The sequence below is a fragment of the Tursiops truncatus genome, chromosome X, assembly GCF_011762595.2.
Source record: "Tursiops truncatus isolate mTurTru1 chromosome X, mTurTru1.mat.Y, whole genome shotgun sequence".
Classification (NCBI taxonomy): domain Eukaryota; kingdom Metazoa; phylum Chordata; class Mammalia; order Artiodactyla; family Delphinidae; genus Tursiops; species Tursiops truncatus.
The window spans coordinates 109,066,171-109,092,858 of NC_047055.1; the positions used below are offsets into that span (position 1 = coordinate 109,066,171).

Sequence of the window (26,688 nt, forward strand, 5' to 3'; positions counted from 1 at the left end):
CTGTGCCTCCATTCTATTTCTGAGATTCTGGATGATCTTTACTATCATTACTCTGAATTCTTTTTCAGGTAGATTGCCTATTTCCTCTTCATTTATTTGGTCTTGTAGGTTTTTACCTTGCTCCTTCATCTGTGATATTTTTTTTTGCCGTGTCTCTCTTTTTTTTTTTTATGAGTGGGATTGTGTTCCTGTCTTACTGGTTGTTTGGCCTGAGGTTTCCAACTCTGGGGTTTGTAGGCTATTGGGTAGAGATGGGTCTTGGTGCTGAGATGAGGAACTCTGTGAGACCTCACTCCAATGAATATTCCCTAGGGTCTGAGGTTCTCTGTTAGTCCAGTGGTTTGGACTCGGAGCTCCCACCGCAGGAGCTTAGGCCCAATTCTGGGCTCATGAACCAAGATCCCGCAAGCCATCTGGAGCGGCAGAAAAAGCAAAAAAACAAAAAAAACCCCAATAACAAAGTGAAATATAAAATTAGACTAGGAAACTAACAGATATGTTATGAAGAATATAAAAGTAAAAATATAGATGAATCAACAAGCGGAAAGAACTACAGTACCAGTAGTTTTACTAGTAGTACAGAACTACTAGTAAAAAAGAGGAGGAGGGGGGAAAAAAAAGGTGGGGGAAGGCCTTGGCTGTGGAGGGCAGGGCCTAAGCAAGGGTGAGGTTTGGGCGGTGGGCAGGGGCAATGCTCAGGACCCACAGGGCTGGAAAAGGCCTTGGGGGCTGTGGGGATTGGGGCTTAGGATCAAGGAACAGAAGGGGCCCAGGTGTGCCCCCCCAACCCCTGGTCTCAGAAGGCAGGGGACCTCACCTAGGAGCCCAGCAGGCTTCCTGGGCTCGAGTGGGTGGGGTAAACGCCCTCCTGTCCTGCTTCTCTGGTCTGGGAGGGCCCCTACCTCCTGCTTCTCCTGATCTCCCTGGCCTCAGGGGCACTGATTCTGTCTGGCTTTCACTTCTCCTCCCTGCTCAGTACCTCTACGTCCTACTGGTTCACTTTAGGGTTCCTCCTGTCTCCTTGCGGGTCTCCCCACCAGCGGCCGGCAGGCGCCCTAGTTGTGGGGAGACGCTAACTCTACATCTTCCCACACTGCCATCTTGACTCTGCCCCTGATATTTTTAAAAGAATTCTACTTAGTTGGCTTAAAGAGAAATAAGTGCATGTATAAATTAAATATTCCTAAAACTCTCAGAAATGGAAACTCTAATCCAGCTGTTTTCAAGTTCACATGATCAGGATAATCTTTGTTAAATAAAAGTTAGTTTAAGTTTGTTGGTTTAATAAAAACAGCCTTGTCTTTGGAATTGTCAATATTAAATGTAATACAAACATATAGCTTTTTCTACCTTGGTTTATTTGTCAAATAGGCTCATGCTATCTCTATGTTACAAAATAACTTAAGGGCTTCCCTGGTGGCGCAGTGGTTGAGAGTCCGCCTGCCGATGCAGGGGACACGGGTTCGTGCCCTGGTTGGGGAAGATCCCACATGCCGGAGCGGCTGGGCCCGTGAGCCATGGCCACTGAGCCTGCACATACGGAGCCTGTGCCCTGCAACGGGAGAGGCCACAACAATGAGAGACCCGCGTACCGCAAAACAAAAACAAACAAACAAACAAAAAACAAAAAACAATAACTTAAGATGATGGCTGGCTGTTTGATGGCTAATCTAAGCATAATTGTTAAAAACAAGTAAGTTAAATAAATGTAAATAAAATAAAAGTTTATACTAAGCTAAACTAAATAATGAACATTTATTGTCTAGATCATTTCCAAATAAGATAATTTACTGAGACATTGATCACTAAACATAAATTTAAATTTATTTATTTTTCTTAATTTTTACAGAGACAAAGATATTTGGGTCTATTAATAAATATGTCTTTTGCCACATTAAAACCACATTAAATATTGTACTATGAAAAACGTGTTTCTAAAAAATATAAGTTTTTATAATTATGTATTTATAAATTTGCTAATTTACCATAGGGTGCTAATATATGATAGATAGTTCACTACTGCCTGCTTTGTAATTTTCATATGTAAAAATAGAGCTACTAGAAACAATAAAGAGTGAAGGAAAACAACTTTGTATACAAAGAAAGGGAAGAAAATTGGATTTAAAAAAATATCAGTACAGATTTATTTCATTTCTTCATAAAAAACAACTCCATAAAATATTTGAATAAAAAAGGAACAAACAGTTTTCAGTAAGTGTTTGCATATTTTTTCTACATACTTTCTTCTCCCTTCAGATTCCAAAAACAGAGTAGAACTGAGACATTCTTAATTTTGTCACAGCTACATAGCCTTTAATTCTGTCAACAGAACTTCTATTCATTCTCCATAAAGCCCCTGAATATCTAGCATTAGGAAATTAATGAACTCATTGATCTAAACCCGAGGATACAAACCCCTAACAAGTGCCAAAGCACTCATTCATTATGAGACTGGCTCTTCTGTTTCCTTGCTAAGGATGTAGAGGTGTGTTCTACATCCTGAAAATAATAGACTGAGTTTACATGGCATGGATACGAGCAATAGTTACTGCACAAGTGAACAGGACACAAAACCACCTGAGCTGGTTGTTTAGTGTATTTTAGGGAGAGGAACTGATGTCTGGTTTTCTCTTTCCCTCTAACTCTTCTCTTTGACAACCAACAGCACATGAACATTATTTGTTAGACTATTCTGCCCTGCAGTTTTGTACTTTGATTCAAAGAAATGAAAACTGACATTGCTCTCCCTCACATTGATTGGAAGAAATCAATATAATAGTGAAAATATTGCTGATTCTAGGGATATGGAACATCAAAGTGATCCTTATTATGAGGTTTGAACTTGTAATTTTAAAAAATTGTAGTTGATTTACAATAAAATGTATTTTCATATGAGGAGTATGCAAGGAATATAGGATGTGTTTTTGTTAAGGAGAAAGAGAGTAATGTGTAAAATAAAATGACTGTTTTTTTTTTTCAGAAGAAGAAAGGAAAAAGAAGAAGGCAAAACCTTAATGAATATAGAAAGATGCAAAAGGTTTGTGGAAGAGAAATTTTATGTTGTGAGGTCACAGCTGGCTAAAATTGAATAGATTTATTTACAAGGATTTTTAAAATGAGCCCAGTAATGTACTGATACAAAACTAGAGTTTAATTTTCTCTCTGTTAAAATCACAAAATTTCTTAGATTATTGGTCTGTTCTTAATAAAATATTATAAAAGGTTTTTCTTTACCTTTAATGTAATCTGCCTAGGAAACAAGGATTCCGTGTCATGGGAAATATTTCCTGTGTTCCACATTGTCTTTATCAGATCTTTAATTAGGAAAACTGAGTTTTTTCAATTTTAAGAGCTAAGGTTTTTTACAGCTATATAACTTCCTATATTTGCCTTTGAAATCTTTCAGTTATCACTTTGGTGAACAGATAACTAAGTGTTATGTCATAGTGACTTACACTCCTAATTGATCAAGGGTTTCAAATCTTTTGACATTTTTAACAAACTTCCCCAAATCAAATTCTGAATGAAGTCTTTTTGACCTCAAACTAACTTTGGAATTTTCCAGAGGGCCCCTGGAAGTTCTGAAAAAATTTGCTCTTTCTCCTTATAAAAGAGAAATCTCAGTTTATTTAGGCTTATTTGATATTAAATTGCATGGCAAACATTGTCAAATAAAAAGTAATGTTTGACCTTCTTAGATTATATTTACATAGTATATATTATTAATATGTGTTCTAGAAATTATATGAAATTCCTAAAAACCTGGTATGTCCTTGTATAATGTTATCAGTCAAAATTCCAGTGATTATTTTATAATATTGTATGTCACAAAATAATAACTTGGGCATCATTTTTTGGTGAATTCTCACTAGATCTTTAACCATGGATGTTTTTAAGTCTTTTGTCACAGTTATTGTTTTACTCTTGATTCCTCTCTGAAAGCACTTGTAATCATCTACAGGCAAAATGCTTCATCTTCAAAGAGATTTATGGAAAAGATATTAACAAGTACTCTAGAATACAAGTTTCTGATAACTTTAAGATCATAACACTGAACTGGGTAAGAATTTCTAAGACTCTACTGGAAAAGTGATTGATTCATAAAGCTACTAACCCAAGATGAAGCAAAACAAAAATTAATTACAGGAGACTGAATGAACTGATGAAGATGATTATAACTTTTATGACTTCATTTTAAATATTGCTGGTTGTTTAATGTTTTGTTTTCCAGATTTAAAGGACTCCTTTTGCTCCTCTCTTTTAAGCTATTAATATTTATAACTTGACAGCAATTTGAGAAAGTATGCTTTTGTAAACAAAAGTTGAAACATTTATCTTTTTCTCCCTACCTAATCCCTCCAGAATTCAGAAACTCTTATTAAATACTCTTCTTTTCATGACAATATATGTATTTATATAAACTCAATAAGAATTTGTTCTTCTTGTAGCAGGACACAAGTAAACAAGTCCTTAGCTTGGCTTCTTAGCCTAAAGAGACTTTAAAGGTCTAATCTGAAATTCTTTATTACCAGGCAATTTTAAAGAACTAAAGTTGACTTTATGGAGCCAGTAAAGCCCCTTGGATATTACCAAGGCTTTGACCAAAATGTCATGTTTGAGAATCTGCATAGAATTACTATTCTTACTACATTTATGTAAATAATCTATCCAAGTTTAATAAGATGACTTATAAACAAATTAGTTTCACTATAAGTATTTTGATAAAAGTGGGATGACTATGGAAAAAATTGTTTCACTAGAAAACTATGGTTATCATGGTATCTCTCCTACCAGGTAAGTATAGAAAAGTATGGTGTATTCTTTATCAAATTCTAGTCCTGTTAATTGTCTTTGAGGTTTCGTTATCTACTTGTAAACTTCAGAGAAATCACCACAATAGATCATGTATGGACAACCTTCATGCTTGTTGCTGTAAAGGCTGCTCAAGAAAGTTCAGTAGAATACCTGATGACATCAAAGACAGTTAGGCTGCAAACCAGGAAAATCCACAGATTGAAACTGCCATCCTTATTCCACTCCCTAAAGATGCTTTGAATTCAAATCTAGAAATGTTCTCAATTGGCTGCTCTCCAAACTCAGAAACTGAATTTATAATTTGCTCGAACTGTTAACCCTTGTTTTTCTTTTATTTCCATAGAAATGCGTCTTATTAAATTACCTTATTGCTCACATCATATAGAGGCCTAACTTAGGTGGAAGCACACCTGCAGTACCACCTCCTGAACTAAAATATCCTCATGTTCATCCTGTCCTAGGTAATCATGAGGATATATGATTGCTAATACATCGTGTTGTGCGTATGTTAAAAAAAAAATATATATATATATATAAATATAATATGTGTATATATAGGTAAAGCCTGAATTTGATTAAAGCCCATTCGAGTTATCTAGTTGGTTAGATCTTAGCTTCTGGGATTCTCTGCCCTTGAGAATTTTTAAAATTCTTGGCTACTATTCTGATTATAGTCATCATGTTAACCTTTCTAGTGCATTGTATCCTCCCAAGGGTTTTAAATGCCTTTTGCTAGCCTCTCTTACACCAAATGATATCCATCAGGACTAGACAACCTGAAGAATTCAGTGATCTAACTTCCCATGTCTATGATGATGATGCAGCTGTTGGTAACAGCAACTACATGACCCTCCATCCTGTTGACTCAACTATTGGAAACAATGAACGTGTGATTCTTTAGCCTGGCTGTATCAACAGTGGTTACCAAGAGTAATGCTAAACTAGTTGGCCACATCCTTAGCTTGCTGAGATAATGACCAGAAAGGGGGGAATTGCTAAACATAACAAAAGGGAGACCAAACCTGAGGCTTCCCTGGGCAGACAAAACCATGCAAGCCACGGAAGCAAAACTAAGTTTAGATTATTTCATGAACATAAGCAAAACTTAGGTTATTTCTTTTTTTTTTTTTGCGGTACGCGGGCCTCTCACTGCTGTGGCCTCTCCCGTTGTGGAGCACAGGCTCCAGACGTGCAGGCTCAGCGGCCATGGCTCACAGGCCCAGCCGCTCCTCGGCATGTGGTATTTTCTCGGACCGGGGCACGAACCCGTGTCCCCTGCATCGGCAGGTGGACTCTCAACCACTGCGCCACCAGGGAAGCCCCCTTAGGTTATTTCTTATAAATGCCTCTGACAGTCATAATAAAACTTAAGTCATCTTCCTAAAAATGGTATAAGAGAATCACTTTTAACCAATCTCCTGCCATCTGGAACCCCCATTGTAATAATGAGTCATTGTAAACGTTAATAACTTTCTCATTTCACTTTATAAACTATCCTTTAATTTCATGCCCATGAGCTTCATATCAGTCTTTGAATTTGGAAGCTCCTAGTTTGAGAGCTAAATACTATTTATTGATTTGGTGGTTTTAGTTGTGCTATTTTTGACGGTATCTATATATCTATATCTATGTCTTTATCTATACCTATACCTCCTCAGGGAGATATATATATCTCCTCAGGGAATTTTTACAGTAACTGCTAGGGCCAGGGTGAGGGAGATGCAAGAGCCTGAGCAATACATGGGGAATAACTGTGGGTTATAGTAGGAACTGGAGTCAAGGAAAAAATGGCCACTTTGAAAAGCCTTTTTCTGAGTAAAACAAGGATCTTTCTTCTCTCCAGGCTTGGTTTTTTCATCTCCACAGACGAGGCCAGACAGAAGCCATATGTGGTGTCCTGTGCAGTGTGCTAATGAGTTACCTATATAAACAGAACAAAGCAGTCTAGCAATCCCATAAAGATCACATATAACGATAAACCAGCTAGAATAATGCCACTGTTTCTGAAGATAAAGTCAACTAATACTAATGGCACCATCCTGTCTTTGTGTGGCCCCGTCTCCAAATAGCACAAGATACAAATTTATACCCGAAAACGTGTTATGTAAATTCAAACAACCAGCATGATTTTAATGTCTATAAAATATACAAATCCTCATCGTAAAGTCAGTTTCGAAAGCTTGCGGGCACTCTGAAGCATGTGCTTCTGCAGAGATAGTGAATTATGTTTACAGCTTTGTTCCCTCTATGGCTATGCATCCTGGTGCAGCTGTAATTGTATCAGAGGTACTTGTTGATTTTCCTTGGGCTGAGGAATGGCAGGGTTGGCTCCTATGCTGGCCCAGCTGAATGGGCTGCCTTGGGGTCTGAGGGGAGGCTCTATTTCCCAGCTAGGATGGTAGCAGTTGGGGTGGTGTGAAAAAAATGATGGAAAGTGGGTGGGCAAGAGAATGGAGAGAAATAGGATGCAGAGGGAGGAACGAATGGAAGAGAACGGAATTTGTTGGAGAGAGTGGATGAAGTGGGAAGGAGGGTGGCCGTGACAAGGTGAAGAATGATCAGAAGATTAGGCGTGGGTAGGAGAGTTGCCCACTGAAATTTTACCTTTTAAGTCCTATTTTATTGAAAGAGACATCTTTATTGAAGAGGACACCCTGAGATGAAGACGTCCTATCCTAAAGAAACCCTCTGATCCCATGTCACTAATAGTATGACATGTTTTACATGTTTGCCATTTTTAAGCAAGAGGAAATTGTTAGAGGAAAAAGAGCATTGCTAAAGATATAAAACCTTTCAACACTTGGATTTGATGAGCAGTCATAAAGGTGGAGCTGAGGAAAGGTAAGGAAAGTGATAAAAAATTACCACTGTTTTGAAATTTCCTAGCCTGGGTTTTACTTCTGTTGGAACAAGTGGATATAATACTAAGCATTTTCGTGTAACAGCTCACTAGTCTTTCAGGTTTAGGGGGAAAATCACCTTTCCATTGTTTCCTCCTCCCCCTCACAACTTTATTTTGTATAATCTCTAGTCTGGGAAATAAGCTATTTTTTAAAAAGTGGTTTCTCTATCCTAATGAAATAATAGCATGAATCAATTTGTTTGAAAGTTGATGACAGTTTTCCAACAACATTTTCTACCTGAATTAGATATCCAAAAATATCTATGGTTTAGCAGCCCAAGGATGCTTACTAGATACTTTTCACTCTTAATACTAGGTTGAACTGATAACGTATTGTTAGGTTTTGTTATTTGTTATGATTCTTCTACTTGTAATAATAATGACATTGATAATGTCTTATGTATCTGTCAGTGTATGATGAGGTGTCTTTGATTTTAATGATACATTTGATACCATTTCTGTTACCCTGAGACCATTTCAGAATAGAACTAACGGAGAATAACAACAAACAGGTGGGGTGGACAATCTATTATTCAGGACAGTGATTCTCACCACCATACAACTGTTGCGTGTTTCCTGGCCTGATTTTGTGACCACTTTCCTTTCTATCCCTGCTGTCCAAAATTTGGTATAGCATATACCACATTTACAACCCCACTACCACCACACACATAGAAATCAGGGTTGCTAAGCTGTTTTAAGAATTTTACTCATGCTGCCAACTGAGATAATTGTAGACATGTGGTTGAATGCTGGGCTGGCTGGGTTTTAGCAGGGGTTCCCTGAGGTTAGAACTAAGGTAAGTGGGCTAAGTGATGAGATCATTTTTTTTCTCTTTAAATAACATCTGGGACTTCCCTGGTGGTGCAGTGGTTAAGAATAGCCTGCCAATGCAGGGGACACGGGTTCAAGCCCTGGTCTGGGAAGATCCCACGTGCTGCAGAGCAACTAAGCCCGTGCGTCACAACTACTGAACCTGCACTCTAGAGTCCGCGAGCCACAACTACTGAAGCCCATGCACCTAGAGCCCGTGCTCCGCAACAAGAGAAGCCACCGCAATGAGAAGTCCGCGCACCGCAATGACGAAGAGTAGCCCCTGCTCGCTGCAACTAGAGAAATCCGGCGCGCAGCAACGAAGACCCAACACAGCCAAAAAGAAAATATAAAATAAATAAATAACATCTGCAGTGGGACATCTGTGGGGTTGGTTGCTCTGTACTCCTTTTCTAAGGAGTGCTGCATATTCCCCTCTGAGAGGCTACTTATGGAAATAGCCATACTAGTAGATGGTGACCTGTCCATGGGCCTGGGTAAGGAGGTTCCTGGTAAGTCAAATGGGCCAATCACATCACCTTGCCCTGCTGCCACAGTTGACCAGTCCAGGGGTGTGTACCTGATCCCACCTGGGCCAATGAATCTCTTTTCAGGACTTTTTGTATTTGGGATACAGATTTTCGGGTCAGTCTCCAAGAATGTGGATGTGTCTGCGATTGTAAAATGTGAAGTTCAGGAGATGCTTTGGCCATGTGGAGGAAGCCATTATTCAGAGAAAAAAGAATGAAGCCAGTATGCAAAGTATAGCAAAGATAAATGATGGAGAAGAGGCATCTTTATGGCACTGAGTCCCTGGTTCTAGCTGTTCCAGCCAACATTGACACTGTTTATACCCTGATTATACACTGATGAGAATGTGTCTGGCTGGAAGGGGACTTGATTGCACAAAATTACAAGCTACCCCTACGTACCATTACACCAGCTATGTAACCTAAAAAATTCTCTTGAACTTAATTTTTTTCCCTGAACCTACTATTGCCTCAACCGAAAGTTCAAGTAAAAACCAACCAAAAAGTGTAATTTGATAAAATATTTATTGCACTGTGTTAGGTGTGGTAGAGTATAAGGAAGTATTATTACCAAACCAAACCTGGGTCTGCTCACCTGACTCATGGTAAAGCCAATCTACTGACACCGGGTTGTGGTGAAGGAAAGTATAGTGTTTATTGCAAGGCACCCAAAGTGGGGTCAAGCAACGAGATACGGCATCTCATGCTCAAAAGGCCCGAACTCCCTGATGGCTTTCAGGGAAGGGCTTTTAAAGGCCACATTATAGGTGAGGATTGTAGGGGGCCTGATCATCTTGTGGACATTCTTCTGATTGGTTGGCGGTGAGGTAACAGGGTGGTATTTTGGGAGTTAAACGTCATCAACCTTCTGGTTCCAGCTGGTCTGGGGTCTACGTGCTTATGGGCAGCATGCAGTAAACTTCTTCCACCTGGTGTGAGTTTCAGTGTCTGCCAAACAAATCAAGGACGTGGCTCAGGATATTGTCTATAGCTCTTGAGGAGGAGCTAAAGGTCCTTGACTTTGCTTTATGGCTAAATTATTATTATTTTGTCTTGCTTGACTGTTTTTCCTTTGTTTCTGTATCTTCTCACTTCTCTGAGTAAATTTGCTTCATAGAACTTGGGGAAGGCCTAGGAGGCTAAAGCTTTTCTATAAACGAGAGGCAGGAGATATGGTGGGGGAGGGGGGAATCTGTACCTGGGAAGGCCCTGTGGGGTACTGCTCGGTTTCCGGTTTCCGTATAGCCTCCACAAAACAAAACAAAACCGTCCCTGATAAGGTATGGACAACATGAATTAAAAGGAAGGCGAGATCCCTGCAGGCCAAAAGGACAGTCTTCTGGATGTGGGACTGATAAAAGCAGGGAAAGTTTGGTGGAGAGGAAAGAGGAAGCCAAAGACCGTGCTCCATTTGTAATTCATAAAGTGATTTTTTTAAAAAGCCAGCTTAATTAAAATTGACAAACTTTTAGTAAGCATGGAGTATCAAAAAACATACGGTATCAACCCTGCCTTTTAGGAAATTATCATCTTCAAGGACAAAGCAAGACGGGCATGTATTCTGGAAAGATCCCCCCTCATTACCTTATTTTATTTCCTCCTTAGACCACTTTATCACGTTTGAAACGATATAATTTGCCAACTTGCTTGCTGACTTGTTTTCCTTCCCTATAAGGTAAGCCCCCTAAGGGCAGGGAGTTTTGTCTGTTTTGTTGCATTTCCAGAATCTACAGCGTCTTGCGCACTGCAAACAGCTGAATAAGAATTCGTTGAATGAAATGGAGAATCAGATCCTAGGGTAAAAATCATCTTAACTTTTTGGCCTTGAATCTCTCTGGGCGGGCCAAGATCTCCAACCGTCAAACACTAGGGGGCAGACCGAGATTAGGAGAGGAACAATTTTTTTCCCCTTCGAGTAAAGGTTTTCAACCATTGCTTACGTTAGCATCATCTGGGGCGCCTTTAGACATCCTGAAGACCAGGCTGCACCCCTAATTCAGAATCTCCATAGGGTGAGGCCCAGGCATCGGTATTTTGGAAAGCTGCCCAGAAGATTCCAACGTGCAGCTAAAGGCCAACTGGGAGCCGGGGCTTGGGGGTGAAGGTCGCGCAGCCTTCAGCGAAGCGGGATAACGGAGACAAGCTCCAAGGACGTGGCTGCATCTAGCCTCTAGGCACACCCCAGCGGTGCCGCCTGATGCATTTAATCAACAATGGAGGAGAGAGACTAACTCCAGCTTCTCGCCAAAGAGTGGGCCTTCAAGCGCAGCGTAGCCCCGCCCCCGGGCAACGAGGCCCCGCCCCCGACCGCGGCCGCGCTGCAAGGGTGGGGTCCTGGGGAGCTAGGTCCAGTCAGGCGCCCGCGAACGCTCTCCCTCTCCCGCCTTCCATTGCCTCAACTTCCCTCCGCCAACCGGCGCGCGGGGCTCGGGTCTGTGGTCACGTGCACGGCGGCGGGCAAGCGCCATGAGGCGGGCGGCACTGCGGTAGGTAGCCAGGGGCCTGGCGGGGCGCGGACCGGAGGGCGCCCAGGCCCGCCCTCCGCGCCGCTTGTTGGAGCGGGCTGCGAAGGGCGGAACTAGTGCCGGGGATTTTGGGCAGAAAATAGGGCCGGGTGGGGAAGGGCGGTCGCCTACCGCGACCCCGCCGGCCTAGGGTGGGGCCCCGCGCCCCCCACCCCCCACCTTCGCGTGTTCCGGCCCGGAGTTTGATGTTAAAAGCGAAGAGGCACTTTAAGGGAGGAAGTTGGGCGTTCCCTGAAATTCCTATCTCCTTGCTCATCAGGGGGGTGGTTTGGAGTTAGCCCCTTGTCAGAAAGCTAGTACTTAGGGCTGCACGTTGCGTTTCCGGCCCTCTGCCCTCCTTTGCAGAGCGTTTTAAAGGTTGAGTGCTTGACTGACTTGGACTCGACTTAAGTGTGTTGTAATGTGGGTAGAGATTGCAGGGCATCTTTTGGGCTTTCAGGACGTCAGGACTGTGTGACCAGGGCCCCTGGTGCTGATTGCACTTTACTTTTACTGAGCAACAAGGCCGGTAAGGCTAGGTGGGGGAGTGGCTTTGATTGGGCCCCTTTGACAAGGAGGATGCCTTTCTGCGTAAGTCATCATCCCAGCTTGTCCAGTTAAGGTGTAGGGCTTTAGACTCCAGGGCATGTCTGGCTCTCCCCCAACTCCCTTCACCGGAGCACTCCGGCTGTTCCAAGTTCTTTCTGCCTGGTTGGGTCCCAGGGGGCTCACCCCTGTTGCAGCTTCTGAATTCATCCCGCTATAGGTATGCCAGCCCCCCTGGTGTGGCCCACAGTGGTTCCAAGTGACAGTGATCCCCAGCAGTTCTCTTGGGGGCCCTGGATCTCTTTCACTGTCCCTGTGGACCTTGCTCTCAGTTGAAATAGGTTCTCTGTGTCTCTCTGTCTCTCTCTTCTCTTATTTACTTTGTTATACCATTTGAAGATGGATTGAAGGTCATTACAAGAAGAGCCACAGTTGGCTTTAGCTTGCATTGGACATGATGTGACAGGCCTTCTTACAAGCTCCAGGGTTTGGTTCATGTGTCTTCTCCCAGGAAACCTTCCTTGGTCTCTCCTCCCCCCCAGTTTGGAAGTCCTCTGTCTTTGCTCTGAACTCCTTATAAACCTGTGGCTCGTTTCCTTTGAGTCCTGTTGAACCTTAAGCAGGTATTCCATTAGTGTCTAGAGAGAGAAAGAGTACATAAATGAATACAGACTGTCTGACATGATTAGGTTACTTGACTGGTGGGCAATCTTTGTACTTCTTTTTTCCCCCAACTCACAAAAGAGCCATCTGAATTTGTTTAGTCTCTAAATTGAGGCATTTCCCCAGAGTGGAGGGCATATGAGTGGCATTGCCTGTTTTTGTACTGAAAACTCTTCCCGGACACCCACCCTAAGCTTGGAACCCAGAACAGCTAAGACACTTACGTTCACACCTTCATGCGACTTTTGTGACTCCCTTGGCTAGCCATGGAGAGGTTGGGCTCCTTGGTCTCCTTTTATTGGAAAGGTTGAATCATGGAGTCCTAGGGCCTGACTGTAGAGGCCTCTTGACAGTTTCTTCTAAAGGCCTAGGGATTTGCTGTAGGTAAAACTCCTGAGGGCTTCTCAGGGAATAAGCCATTAACCCTGAGGTACTGAGGTGTTAAGCAGTGATTGAACCATTCCCCTGCTCCCTCCACCTCAGTGTTGCATAGATAAAGGGAAGTAGCCTGAGATTGTGAGAAGAGCAGTTTCCTTACATGTATGGTGTGTATGAGGTGGGGAGCGATTAGAAGAGCTGGGCTCTACCCAGTGTGCCAGTTGACTAGCAGGGAAAAAGTCATCTAATTCCTTCGGGCCTCAAGTTTTTTCAGGAGGTTGGTCTGAATCACAATTTTTTAAATCTAGGGGCCCATGGGGGTGTCAAAAGGGAGTGGTCTGTGAACCATCTGAAATAGTATATACTATTTTGTGTATCAATAAAAATGTATTCCCCCCGCAACAACTACTAGGCACGAGGGTCCACAGGTTTCATCTGATTATCAGTAGGGATTATATCAAATTGTAGTGAAAAGTTACAATAAGCTGAATGTTCACAAGAGAATAGAAATTTATTATACCAGTATATAATTAGTATAATCAACGATTTTATTTTTTTAATATATATATATTTTTAATAAATTTATGTATTTATTTATTTATTTTTGGCTGCGTTGGGTCTTCGTTGCTGTGCGCTGGTTTTCCCTAGTTGCGGCGAGCAGGGGATACTCTTCGTTGCGGTGCGTGGGCTTCTCATTGCGGTGGCTTCTCTTGTTGCGGAGCACCGGCTTTTAGGCGCGTGGGCTTCAGTGATTGTGGCTCGCGGGCCCAGTAGTTGCGGCTCACGGGCTTCAGTAGTTGTGGCATGCAGGCTCTAGAGCACAGGCTCAGTAGTTGTGGCGCACGGGCTTAGCTGCTCCGTGGCATGTGGGATCTTCCCGGACCAGGGCTCGAACCCGTGTCCCCTGCATTGGCAGGCGGATTCCCAACCACTGTACCACCAGGGAAGCCCTAATCAATGATTTTTAAAAAAGCACTCACATTAGGCCTTTGCTGTGTTACAGGGATATGTTTTCAAATTTATTATGGCAGTATGCAACCAATAGGGCTGCAGGACCACAGTTTTCCAAATAATTTGGCCCAAGTGTTTCTCTGTATTCGTCAGCCCCCTCTTTACTATCTCCGTTTGAGTCTCCATTCAGAGATGGTCCATTATAGTGCCTGGCTTATTTCCAAATTTCTGGTCATTTTTGACTTTTAGGGGAGACTTTGGAGAAGCATGCCTTTCTGGAATAGAGTTTTTTAAGTATGTTTTTTTGGCTGCGTTGGGTCTTCATTGCTGCACACAGGCTTTCTTTAGTTGCTGTGAGAGGGGGCTACTCTGCGGTGGGATCTTCCCGGACCAGGGCTCAAACCTGTGTCACCTGCATTGGCAGGCGGATTCTTAACCAGTGTGCCACCAGGGGAGTCCCCATGGTCAGGCTCTTAACCTCTGTATACTACACTGCTTTTCACTCAGGCAGGATGGGATGGTTTTCATCACTTTTCAGAAAATGCTGCTTCTTAAGGAACAAAACAGAAATGCTTGTATATATGTGTATTTACCCAAATATGTGAGATCAGTTTTACAGCTCCTGTTAGTTTGTGATGAGTATTCACAGTATTTAGCCATTCAGAGTCAGATCTCATTTCTTATATTGAGATCATCTACAGCAACTATTATTATTGCTAATTAATGTATCGAGGGCATGATTTTTTTTGCTCTTTCAGCTAATAGTAGCAATGGAAGATTTTAGCTTTTTCCAGTGTGCTTTTTAAAACCTGATATATTCAGTTGCAGAACGATAGTTTCTGAGATGGCAGAAGGAAGGACCACATGCTCTTGTTTCCTTCAGTGAGGGATTTGAACCTACAGAAAATACATAAAATGAAATAGTGAAAAAGAAAAAAGTTTAACTCACATTCTGAGAAAATGCAAATTAGAAGGTCAAGAACAAGAAGACTGAAATATTAATTCACATATAAAAGTACATAAATTGAAAATTCATTGTGAAAAAATAAACCACAACTATGTAAGATAGAGGCTTGTTAGCTGTGTGATTGGAGAATAAACACAAAACCCAAACCCCAAACGCTTTAGGAAGCATTCCAGGCTTAGTGAACCAGCAGGGATTGTATCAGGGCCAGTGTGATGAGTGGCTGGCTAAGGAGTTGAATTAGCCAGTGAGCATGTGCTGCTATTTTTGTGTTCTCTGCAGTTAGAGTAGTTGACTTGGTGAAAGGACCAGGATTTGTTCTAGTAGGACAAGTATCAAAACTACATGTAGATTTTACCAAATATTTTTACTCAGAGGCTCTTCCTGTATGCTGTAATTCAGAAGAGAAATCTATAATAAATTTGGGCTCTAAAGAAAATTTAAAACATGCTTTTTAAAAATAGATTAGTCATCATTGGACCTGGCATTAGGTAGTAAGAATTTACTAGTCACTTGAGCTAGAATGAGTAAGAGTATCTGGGGTTCTCTACCTTTTCAATGCCTTGCCTTCTTCCACTGTGCTCTCAACAGATCAATTTGTCAGTCCCTGATACTACTATACGTGTGTTATCCCTGATAGGATAGTGTGTGGTTAGGAGTCGACAGTTAAGCAATAGTGAGCCAAAATCAAGTTAAACAACTTATTTTGGGAGAACAGTTTCGGCATATTGGGGTAAATAGCTTTGACTTTAATCCATTGGGGAGTAGGAAATTTCTGCCTAGGTCCAATAAATACTCTCTTTGAGTAACCCTGGAAAGGGTTAATTCTGTTTTTAAAGTTGATTGACTTATAATTGGGTTTAGCTTATTTATTGAGGAAGTATGGTATGACAATAACAAAATAAATGTTCATAATTAGTTTACTCAGCTGTTTACCAACTTGATTTTGGGCTTCTGAAGCTAATAAGAATAAATCCATTAAACCTGGTTGATATCTTTTATTTATTTTGTAGATCATTACCTAATTGGTCTCTGCCCTCAAGAAATGTTTACTCTTATTGGAGAGATGATTTACGGAGTAGCCTCATATGCAAATATACATACACTTGAGAAACATGTACAGACCCTATAAGACAGTATTTACTAAGGGTGTGGGGTGGCTGAGTGCTCTGGAGGAGGCACAGATCTTTGGGGTTGCCAGGGAAGAAGTCATGGAACCTTCTCGAAGCGTGTTTCATCTTGTTTTGTAGGCTTTGTACCCTGAGCAAAGGGCTGCTTGCTCCCAGCAGAGGACTGGCTCAAGGATCTCAGAATCCCGAGAAACAGAGAGTCTTCCACATTCATGAAGGCAAGCATGGGTGTTTACCTTTTAGGCCTATGTGGGCGGAAAACCCTGCTTTATTTACAAAGCATGTAGATAGACAGTTTAGGGCAAATGAGGTATACTAAAGGTAGATCTTTCATAAACTTCTCACTTAGAAAATGACCAGGATAGCTTGGGGTAGAAATCACATACAGTACTTGAGCTTTGGTTCCTGGGAGCCTTGGGGACTGAGCTCTTTTAGTTAAATGATTTCTGTTTCCTTTGTGTAGGTACTGAAGTGGAAGGCATGGAAAAAAGAGATCTAATGCATAAGCAAGAGACAGGCCTTTCAGTTGTACCAACTAAACGCTCCTAGGCTATAATTTTGTTAGAGGGACCCTGTTAATTGAAGTTAATTTCAGTAACTAATCCATATGCAAACTATGGATGTCTTTGTCAATGTAGGAATATTCATTATAATGAAAACTGGGACTTGTTTAAAGGATCCCAATAAATATATATGCATATATATAATTTAAAATTCTGCTTTGTTTCTTGGCCCTCAACACCTGCCTTTCTTCTTACACTGAATATAAACTAGTAATAATCATTTTATGTCACTGAGCATCAGTAGTCTGTGTACTACTTGGGATACTTTCTGTCCATTCTTTTATTCAAGGAACTCAGGAGGAAAAAAAATCAGAAATAAGACTAATTTACTAATGGATATTTTTGGTTCAGTACTACGCTATGATTTCATTGTAATTAGAGTTTGCACCTAATTTATGGTATATAACAATGGTGGGTGTTTTTTTTTTTTCCTTTGGCTGTGGCTTGCAGGATCTTAGCTCCTTGACCAGGGATTGAACCCTGGCCCTGGCAGTGAAAGTGCCAAGTCCTAACCACTGGGCCACCAGGGAGTTCCCTATAACAATTGATAGAAAAATTAACAATTGATAGAAAAACAACCACTTTTTCATAAAAATTAAGATGTATGTTCATCTAACCATATTTGGTTTTGATCAGATATTTAGTTGTTGAAGGACCAAGGATTGCTATAGTTAATTTTCTGTAACCAGAATATGTATTTTAAAATGATAGAAAAAAACACATGAACTCAAAACATTATTTAAAATCCTATAGATTTATTTTTTAGTATTGACTTACTACTGCTTATCTAATTTATTTCCCCTTTATCCATATAGCATGTTCACCAATACATGTGAATCACGGTGTGTGTGGTAATCAGTATCAATTTTTTTATAAGTGCTTAAATTTTTTTTCGCACTAATTCATTCTTGCACTTTTGGGCAATGGGCATTAACTAAACTTAAATTGCTTTTTTTTGCCTTTCCTTTCTTGCTTCATTTTTCTTGCCTCAACTTTTCTAACATTTAGGGTAGTATACATATATGAGAAATCAATTAGAGTGAGACTCAAATTTTGATATTAGTCTTAGTCTCACTGCCTATAAGAAGATAGGCAGGGATTCTGTTCATAATATTTCCATCGTAAAGGGACTCCTACCAACACTGATACAGCCCCAGCAGATGAATAATTGGAGTTATCCTTTTTTGCTTATTTGTATAAATCCCAGTGATTGACACAAGGATATTCTTTTCTGCACTAAGGAGACAATAATTGTTTCAAGTTTTTGGGAAGCAGAGGCCTGATCCCTTCCCTGAGCTGTTTGTTTTGTGGCATTAAATGGAAATTCATGGATCTTTGAAGCTTTTGAGTGCATGAATCGCTTTTCGTAGTTTTTGAGCTGGTTGCCATAATCCATTTCTTACTTTCTTTGTTTCATGGAATGACCTCTTTATTTTTGTTTCAGTTCGAGATAAGTTGCGGGAGATAGTAGGAGCATCCACAAACTGGAGGTATGTGCTCTGTGTTTATTCGTTCTTCTATCCCTAAGTGGTGTGCTAGCCTGTGTTTAGGCTCAGTTGATGGTCCCACTGTAGGAATGGGGGGAACCCTTTGTTCAGAAATGGGTTGAGAGGTTTTTTTACTTGGGGGAGAAGATCAACATTCCAACATACTCATCAGTTGATGCTTTGTTGTCATAAAATCATGTAATTTACACGTACTCTGCATTTTTCAAAGTGCATTCAGGAGTATTACCTCACTGATTCTCAGTGAAACTTGTGACATGCTTATGACATATGTTCCTCTTCCTTTTTTGCACATGATGACATTGAAACTCAGACATTGAGTGATTGAGTACCAGGTTCGGGACTTGAACCCACGTTCCTGCTTTTTCTATTTCATGCACCCTGACTACTGCTTCTTGTCAGGTCACAATTAACCAGGCCTCCCATACAATCTTTCTCTTTTCTCTAAGTATTTCCCTGCTTTAAAATAGGATAATATCCCTCTTGGTGCATAGAATTTTGAGGCTAAAATGAGATAAAAAGAAAAAGCACAATAACAATAATAATCTATTTGGTATAAAAATTATCTAATGACTTCTTTTTATCTCTTTATATGAAAAATTTCAATTTTCTGAAAAGTAGAAGAAATGAATACCTTTGTTCCCACTATCTGAATTGGATACTTATGAACGTTTTTCCAGATTTGCCAATATGCATATACTGGCTAAACTATAAAGGTATCGTGACGCTTCAGCTCCAGTTATATTCCAATACCTCTCTAATAAATAAATATATTTTCCTATGTAACAAAATCAGCAGTCGTTCATCTCCAACAAATAAGATATTCTCTTACATAATGAAATTGACAGTAATTCCCTAATAGCATATTATTTACCCATATTCAGAATTCCTCAATTATTCCCCACATATCTTTTATAGCTTTTTTAAAAAAAAATCAAGATCCGGTAAACAACTGCATATTGCATTTCGTGGTTATGACTCTTTAGTCTCCCCTAATCTAGAATAATAGTTATCCCTCCCTCTTTTTTTTTTCCCCCCATGAGCTTGATTTTAAAGAGGCCAAGCCATGTGTCTTGTTGAATGTTCCACGTTCTGGATTTACCTGGTGCCATTTAAATTGTTCCTCAGTTCCCTCCCTATATTTTTGTAGGCTACGCTTTTCTGGCAATAATAAGTAAAGCTTAGAAAGAGTGATATTGTCGACATTTTAGTTCCTTATCCCCTTGTCTCTCTCTTTTCTTCCACCTTAATCGTCTCTTCTTTTTCTTCCCTTTCTGTCTCCTTTTCATGTTCTCTTCCTCTTTACCTTTTGCTCTGCCTTCCAAACTTCTTTTGGATATACTCCATTTTTCCTCCTCTGTCTCTCTTTCCTGAAATTGAAGGCAGAGAGAGAGAGAGCTGGGGCACAGAGGATACGAGACTTGTCAAGGTGAGAAATGGGAATATGGAGTTCAGTGGCTATGTTGTTCTTTAGCGCAGATATATATATATATATATGTACATATATTTACACTCTATTATGTCCATTTCTGTATTTTTAATTTCATTTCAAAGATTCTATTCTTTGAATACACTTTTTTTTTTTTTTTTTTTTTTTTTTTGGCGGTACATGGGCCTCTCCCGCTGCGGAGCACAGGCTCTGGACGCTCAGGCTCAGCGGCCATGGCTCACGGGCCCAGCCGCTCCGTGGCATGTGGGGTCTTCCCGGACCGGGGCATGAACCCGTGTCGCCTGCATTGGCAGGGGGACTCTCAACCACTGCGCCACCAGGGGAGCCCTGAATACACTTTTTGATGAGGGTGAATATATAGTTCATTTGGATATATCTATGTCACTTATAAGTGTATTTTTCTTATCTACTAGCCTGAGAAATTTTAACAGAAATTTTTGATTTCACCAAGTGGCAGGTAGGAAGGGAGGGAAGGAAAAGGAGATGAGGTAGGTCCGGACCTGCTGTTTCCTCTTTTGATGGTGTCTGACTGACCTGTATGTCACTGGAGTTGGGGCATAGCACTGTCCTATGTTTTATGAAGCTTGTGTCCTTTCTTCTCAGAGACCATGTGAAAGCAATGGAGGAAAGAAAATTGCTTCATAGTTTTTTGGCTGCATCACAGAAAGGTCTGCCACCTAGGAGAATGAAAGACAGTTACATTGAAGTTCTCTTACCTTTGGGCAGTCAGCCTGAATTAAGAGAGAAATATTTGACTGTTCAAAACACTGTAAGGTAACATGGCACTATTTCTGTTTGTGTCGTTTGTTTTTATTTTATTTCCTTTCTTTATTACAACTTTGAGATATAATTCACACATCATACTGTTCACTTATTTAAAGTGTGTGATTCTCTGGTTTTTCGTATATTTAGAGAGTTGTGCTACCATCACCATAATCAATTTTGGTCGATATTTATCACCCCATAGTGTTATTTTTTTTATGATTTTCATTTCATCACAGTTTTCTTTATTTCACAGGTTTGGCAGGATTCTTGAGGATCTTGACAGCTTAGGAGGTACTGATATTTTAGTATTTTTAAACTGGTACTTACAGTAATACATTGAATCCTCTGGCTGGAAAGGGTCTTTTTTTTTTTTTTAACATCTTTATTGGTGTATAATTGCTTTACAATGGTGTGTTAGTTTCTGCTTTATAACAAAGTGAATCAGCTATACGTATACAGATATCCCCATATCCCCTCCCTCTTGCATCTCCCTCCCACCCTCCCTATGCCACCCCTTTAGGTGGACACAAAGCACCGAGCTGATCTCCCTGTGCTATGCGGCTGCTTCTCACTAGCTATTTTACATTTGGTAGTGTATGTCCGTGCCACTCTCTCACTTCATCCCAGTTTCCCTGGAAAGGGTCTTTTTATTCTTTAACTTGCACAGATGAAGATATTCTAAACGAGCAGAAAAAGAAGGGCATCTGCTACTTCTGAATTGTCATAATTATTTAATTAAATTTACCGAAAAGTTGCAGAGTACAAAGAGTTGTTCTCCCCTGAATCATGTGAGAGTATGTTGCTGACACGATGCACATCACCCCCAAATATTTTCATGTGTTTTTCCTACAAACAAGGACATTCTCCTTCATAACCACAATATAACCCTCAAAATCAGTAAATTAACACTGATATTTAGACAGTCTAATCCTCAGACCCCATTCAGCTTTGGCCAGAGGTCCTTTATAGCAGAAGGATCCAGTTCTGGATCCAGTTCTGAATCACATGTTGCAATTAGTTGTTGTGTCAGGGATAGTTCCTCAGTCCTTCCCTGACTTTAATGACCTTGATACTTTTGAAGGTTATGGGCCAGTTCTTTTGTGGAATTTCTCTCAATTCGGGTATGTTTGATGCTTCCCCAAAGTTAGATTTGGGATGTGCATCTTTGGCAGGAGTGTCCACAGAAGGGATGCTGTGTTTTTATTGCATCTTAGCAGGTAGTGCATAATTCTAATTTGTCCCATTACTGTGATGTTGACTTTGATTCCTTGATGAAGGTGGTGTCTGCCAGGGTTCTTTGCTGTGAAGTTACTCTTTTCCCCTTTGTAATTAATAAGTACCTTGTAGGGAGGTACTTTGAGACCTTGTAAATATCCGATTCTTCATTAGACTTTTATCAATTACTTTAAAATCAGTATGAACTCAGGGATTCCTATTTTACTGAATGGATTATAATATATTTCTATCATCTGTTTTGATGCTCAACTTGTCCCAGGACTGCCCTTCATTCTTCACGCTGGCTTCTGTGGATTTTTTTGGCTGTGTCCCCATCATTCTTTGAGCACTTCCTCACTTTGTGGTGCAACATTTCTAGGCTCATTTGTACTTTCCCTGCCCCAGTCCTGGAATCAGCCAAATCTCTGAGGAGCCCTGATTCTTTTTAATGGAGAATGATATTTAGAAACCAAGATCTGGGTGCTGGGAGTTGTCATTGTTGCTGAGGTATCACTATTCCTGTGTGCTTTCAGTGGATGAGCTGGGGAATATATGCACGTACATGTACATTTACATCTATACCTGCCTGTATGTGTATTCCTTCCTTCCTTCCTCTCTCCCTCCCTCCCTTCCTTCCTCCCTCCCTGTCTCTCCCTCCTTACCTATCTGTCTACCTGTCTGTCTGTCTGTCTATCTATCTGTCTATCTATCGGAACCCTGGGTTCATACTGATAGTTCCAATTCTAATTCAACCACAGGTTCATTCTTAATTCCTCCCTTTTCATATTTGTAATTCCCTTCTCCAGCTGGCTCCATTATCTGTAGTACATTTACTTATTTGATCAGTTCCCCCGTATGTAGCCAGTTTCATATTGCTGCCATCCCGAAACCCTCATGAACGCTCTCCTCACCTCAGTGGGATTCTGCTCCATCCCAGGTCCCCCTCCTCCTTGTGCTCGGGCTGCGGCATGCTGGGCCATTGCTCTCATTGCCTCCCTGCATATCTTCCTGACCCCTCTTGGGCTTCAGCACCCGACTCTGGGCTGTCTGTCTTGCTTGCTCCTACGTAATGGCTTTTGGACTGAAATGTTGGGAAAGGGTTTAAAAAAAGGCTCTAATAATCTTTAAAATAGAGGCACAAATCCATTGTTAGGCTTACGGCTAGCTATATTTTTCTTCAGATTAAATAAACATGCTTTAAAATTCTTATTGGCCTTTTAAAAAAGAATCACTCACACACACACACACACACACACACACACTCACTCACTCACTCACTCACTTGACTTCGGTTTACTTAGGTGTCCCTAAATATACAAACTCCCCTGCCACTACCCTGTTTTTCTTCATCACCTCCTGTTGATGGCCAGTCCCTTTCACCTGTTCACTTGATTCTATTCCTTCCGTTTCTTCAAGGAACTTGCCTTATCACGTACCCTGAAGATATCTCCCTCGTATCTCAAGCCTTTTCTCAACCTCACTTTTCCCTTAACTTCTAAACATATTCAAGGCTCTGCATCTTCCAGTGAAAAATAGGTAAAGTGTCCTTCCCTTATAACACTCTCCAGTTTTCTTTCTCTCTCACTTTAGAGCTACCTTTGTGTTCTGGCTTCTGCTCCTCCATGCCATTGAGCTGATTGTGCCAAACTCTTTGAAGCTCCTAATGATGTCAAACTCACCCTTGGGCCTTGGTGACATTTCCTCCTGCCTCTCAGGCTGCTACTTCCCAGTCTCCTTTGTAGATTCCTCTTTCTCTGTTGATCCTTTAAATGTCGCTTATCTTCAGGGTTTCGTCTGCTGCCCTTTTTGTTGTTGGTATCTGCACTTTCTCTATAAATAATCTTCAATCCCAGTGCTTCAGTTGCTCTCAGTATGTGGAATACTTCAGAAGCTACATTTCCTGGCGTGCTTTGTGAGTTGCAGACCAGTTTGTCCTCCTGCCTACTGGCCATCTTCATTTGGATGTGCCGTGGACTTCTCAAATTCAGCATGTTGAAAACAGTCCATTCTGCTCTTCCTGTGCTGTATTCTGTTTCTCAGTGAATGGTACACCATCTTCACTCATGCAAGTTAGAAACCTGAGTTAATTCAGGTCTTGTCAAGCCTTCCTTCTTCTTAGCTCTTGGACCTTTTCTCTTGCTTTCACTTCCACTAATGCTTTGGAAGGTCAAACACTTAGGATTTCTTCTCTGGGTACCACAAGTTTTTTGAATGGAGTTTCTTGCCTTTCGCCCCTCATCCCCCCACTACATTCTTTAGCAGGTGCATGGATGAAAGGGTTTGTTGTTGCTCAACGAGTATTTATTGAGCACAGACCCTGTCCTGAGGGTTGATGATAAACAATTTGTTTTTAATAAATTTATTTATTCTTTTATTTTTGGCTGCGTTGGGTGTTCGTTGCTGCGCACGGGCTTCCTCTAGTTGCGGCGAGCAGGGGCTACTCTTTGTTGAGGTGTGCGGGCTTCCCATTGGGGTGGCTTGTCTTTGTTGAGGAGCATGGGCTCTAGGCGTGTGGACTTCAGTAGTTGTGGCACGCAGGCTCAGTAGTTGTGGCTCATAGGCTCTAGAGCACAGGCTCAGTAGTTGTGGCGCACAGGCTTAGTTGCTCCGTGGCATGTGGGATCTTCCCAGACCAGGGCTCGAACCCGTGTCCCCTGCTTTGGCAGGAGGATGCTTAACCACTGTGCTACCAGGGAAGTCCCGATGATACAAATTTGAATGAATCATAGGGCAAGCAGGGAGACCACTATAAAGAAGTACAGTACAGTTTTAAATGAGTTGATATTTGTGAGGTACATAGAACCATGCTTTGTACCTTTAAATGCTTGTTAAAATATGGAAAGTACACAGATAACCACAGGGTGGTGTAGGAGCTGAGGGTGATTTAGGGAAGGAGGGAGAACTCTGAGGCAAATAATAGCTTCATGATTAGGAAGGAGTCAAGAGGAAAACAGGTAGCTGAGCCCTTGTGATTTGTTTCTCTTTTTTGAAGATGTCTGATGCTGTCAGACTCATGTGCTGGGGTCTTTTTCTGATTTAGGCACTGTGTCTCTGTTGAGTGGTAATAAGCCACCTGGCGGGCCTGGGCTTTGGGCTTCAGTTTCCTCACCAAATCTAAAATTGAACAGTCAGAGTAGAGGTTTCCCAGATCTCTTCAATGTATAAAAAAAAGTCTTTGGTTCTAGGAAAAGACCACTAGTGGAATATGGAGGATTGGGTCTTCAAAACCAGATAAGACTTTATTTTTTATTTTATTTTATTTTTTACATCTTTATTGGAGTATAATTGCTTTACAATGTATGCCAGTTTCTGCTTCACAACAAAGTGAATCAGCTATACATATACATATGTTCCCATATCTCTTCCCTCTTGCGTCTCCCTCCCCCCCACCCCCCCATCCCACCCCTCTAGGTGGTCACAAAGCACAGAGCTGATCTCCCTGTGCTATGCGGCTGCTTCCCACTAGCTATCTACCTTACATTTGGTAGTGTATATAAGTAAGTCAGAAAGGGTTGTTATTTTATATCTGCAGTTCTGAGCCATGGATGCTAATTGAAATCACCTGAGTAGCTTTAAAAACTGATGCCTGGATTCGACTTCTGCAGATTCTGATTTAAATGGTCTATATAGTTCAGCTTGGACATCAGGATTTTGTATCAGGTTCCTGTTTTTCATCTTTGTTCTCACATACCAATTCTTTTTTAAAAAATTAATTAATTTTAACATCTTTATTGGAGTATAATTGCTTTACAATGGTGTGTTAGTTTCTGCTTTATAACAAACTGAATCAGTTATACATACACATATGTTCCGATATCTCTTCCCTCTTGCGTCTCCCTCCCTCCCACCCTCCCTATCCCACCCCTCTCGGTGGTCACAAAGCACCGAGCTGATCTCCCTGTGCTATGCGGCTGCTTCCCACTAGCTATCCATTCCACGCTTCGTAGTGCATATATGTCCATGCCACCCTCCCGCCCTGTCACAGCTTACCCTTCCTCCTCCCCATATCCCCAAGTCCATTCCCCAGCAGGTCCCTGTCTGATTTCAGGGAGTAAATTGCGAATGTTAAAAAATAATTTTGCTTTTCCTTTATTTGGTTCTCTTCTGTTTTCCTACAGTTCTTATTTGCTACATGCACAACAAAATTCATTCAGCTAAGATGTCTCCTTTATCAATAGTTACAGCCCTGGTGGACAGGATTGGTAAGTGATATTATTTTCTAGACATACTTAGAATTTTTAGTAATTATAAAATATTATTGAGATTAGAGGAAATGTTTTCCTTTTATGGGGGAATTTTTATGTATATATGTGCATATGAAAATGTCTAGATTGCAATATACCAAGATATTTATTATAATTATCTTTGGGTAGAAGAGTTTTACATGATTCCAGTTTTATTTTTTATACTCTTTGCATTGTCTAATTTTTCAAAAATTATTTTTGAAAAATTATTTTTAGTTTTGAAGACAAAAAGGAAATATAGTGAAATTTGCCAGAATTTCAAATGAAATTGTCCATTTACAGTATAGAACATTTGGAGTATGGTTTGGGCTCAGGTTGATTTTTCTGTTTTGTAGATATGTGTAAGAAGAGCTTAAGCCCAGAACAGGACATCAAGTTCAGTGGCCATGTTAGTTGGGTTGGGAAGACGTCCATGGAAGTGAAGATGCATATGTTCCAGGTGTGTCTGTGCCCGAAGACTGCCCCCTTGTTCCAATACAACCAGCTAGTCTCAGTGAAAGAAAAGCTTATTCACCTGTCTATCCATAGACAGATATATAGTTCACCCATTTATAGAAAAACAATTCAAGTTCACGTCATACAGATGGTGTGTTAATATCCTCCTCCTGGACATAGACTGACACGTAATTTGGTGTTTATGCTTACTGTTTATTACTTTGAAATCATATACAGCTCCATGTTAAGGTACTTGTTTCTAGTTTTGCCCCAGAGAATTTCCCTACAGTCTGAGTTCTGTTAAGCATGAATCGG

The 26,688-nt window shown here is 40.8% G+C and overlaps 1 protein-coding gene across 9 annotated transcripts in view; it reads left to right on the top strand.

Moving 5' to 3' along the window:
• Window positions 1-11,356: 11,356 nt before the first annotated feature.
• The window catches only part of ACOT9 (acyl-CoA thioesterase 9), a 44,235-nt gene continuing 28,903 nt past the window's right edge, over window positions 11,357-26,688 (top strand). For 5 of the 9 annotated variants that reach the window (XR_012329160.1, XR_012329158.1, XR_012329162.1 and 2 more), the window contains exons 1-5: window positions 18,204-18,249; window positions 20,318-20,488; window positions 20,733-20,770; window positions 25,813-25,896; window positions 26,274-26,377. Coding sequence is in view for 4 of the 9 variants with exons in the window: in XM_033849106.2 (XP_033704997.1) it covers window positions 11,527-11,546; window positions 16,317-16,414; window positions 17,575-17,610; window positions 18,204-18,249; window positions 20,318-20,488; window positions 20,733-20,770; window positions 25,813-25,896; window positions 26,274-26,377 (597 nt within the window). In the remaining 5 variants the exon portion in view is untranslated. Of the gene's footprint in view, window positions 11,547-16,316; window positions 16,415-17,574; window positions 17,611-18,203; window positions 18,250-20,317; window positions 20,489-20,732; window positions 20,771-25,812; window positions 25,897-26,273; window positions 26,378-26,688 lie in introns of those variants that run through there. The other 4 variants (XM_033849106.2, XM_019927705.3, XM_019927706.3 and 1 more) reach the window with 4 other exon arrangements.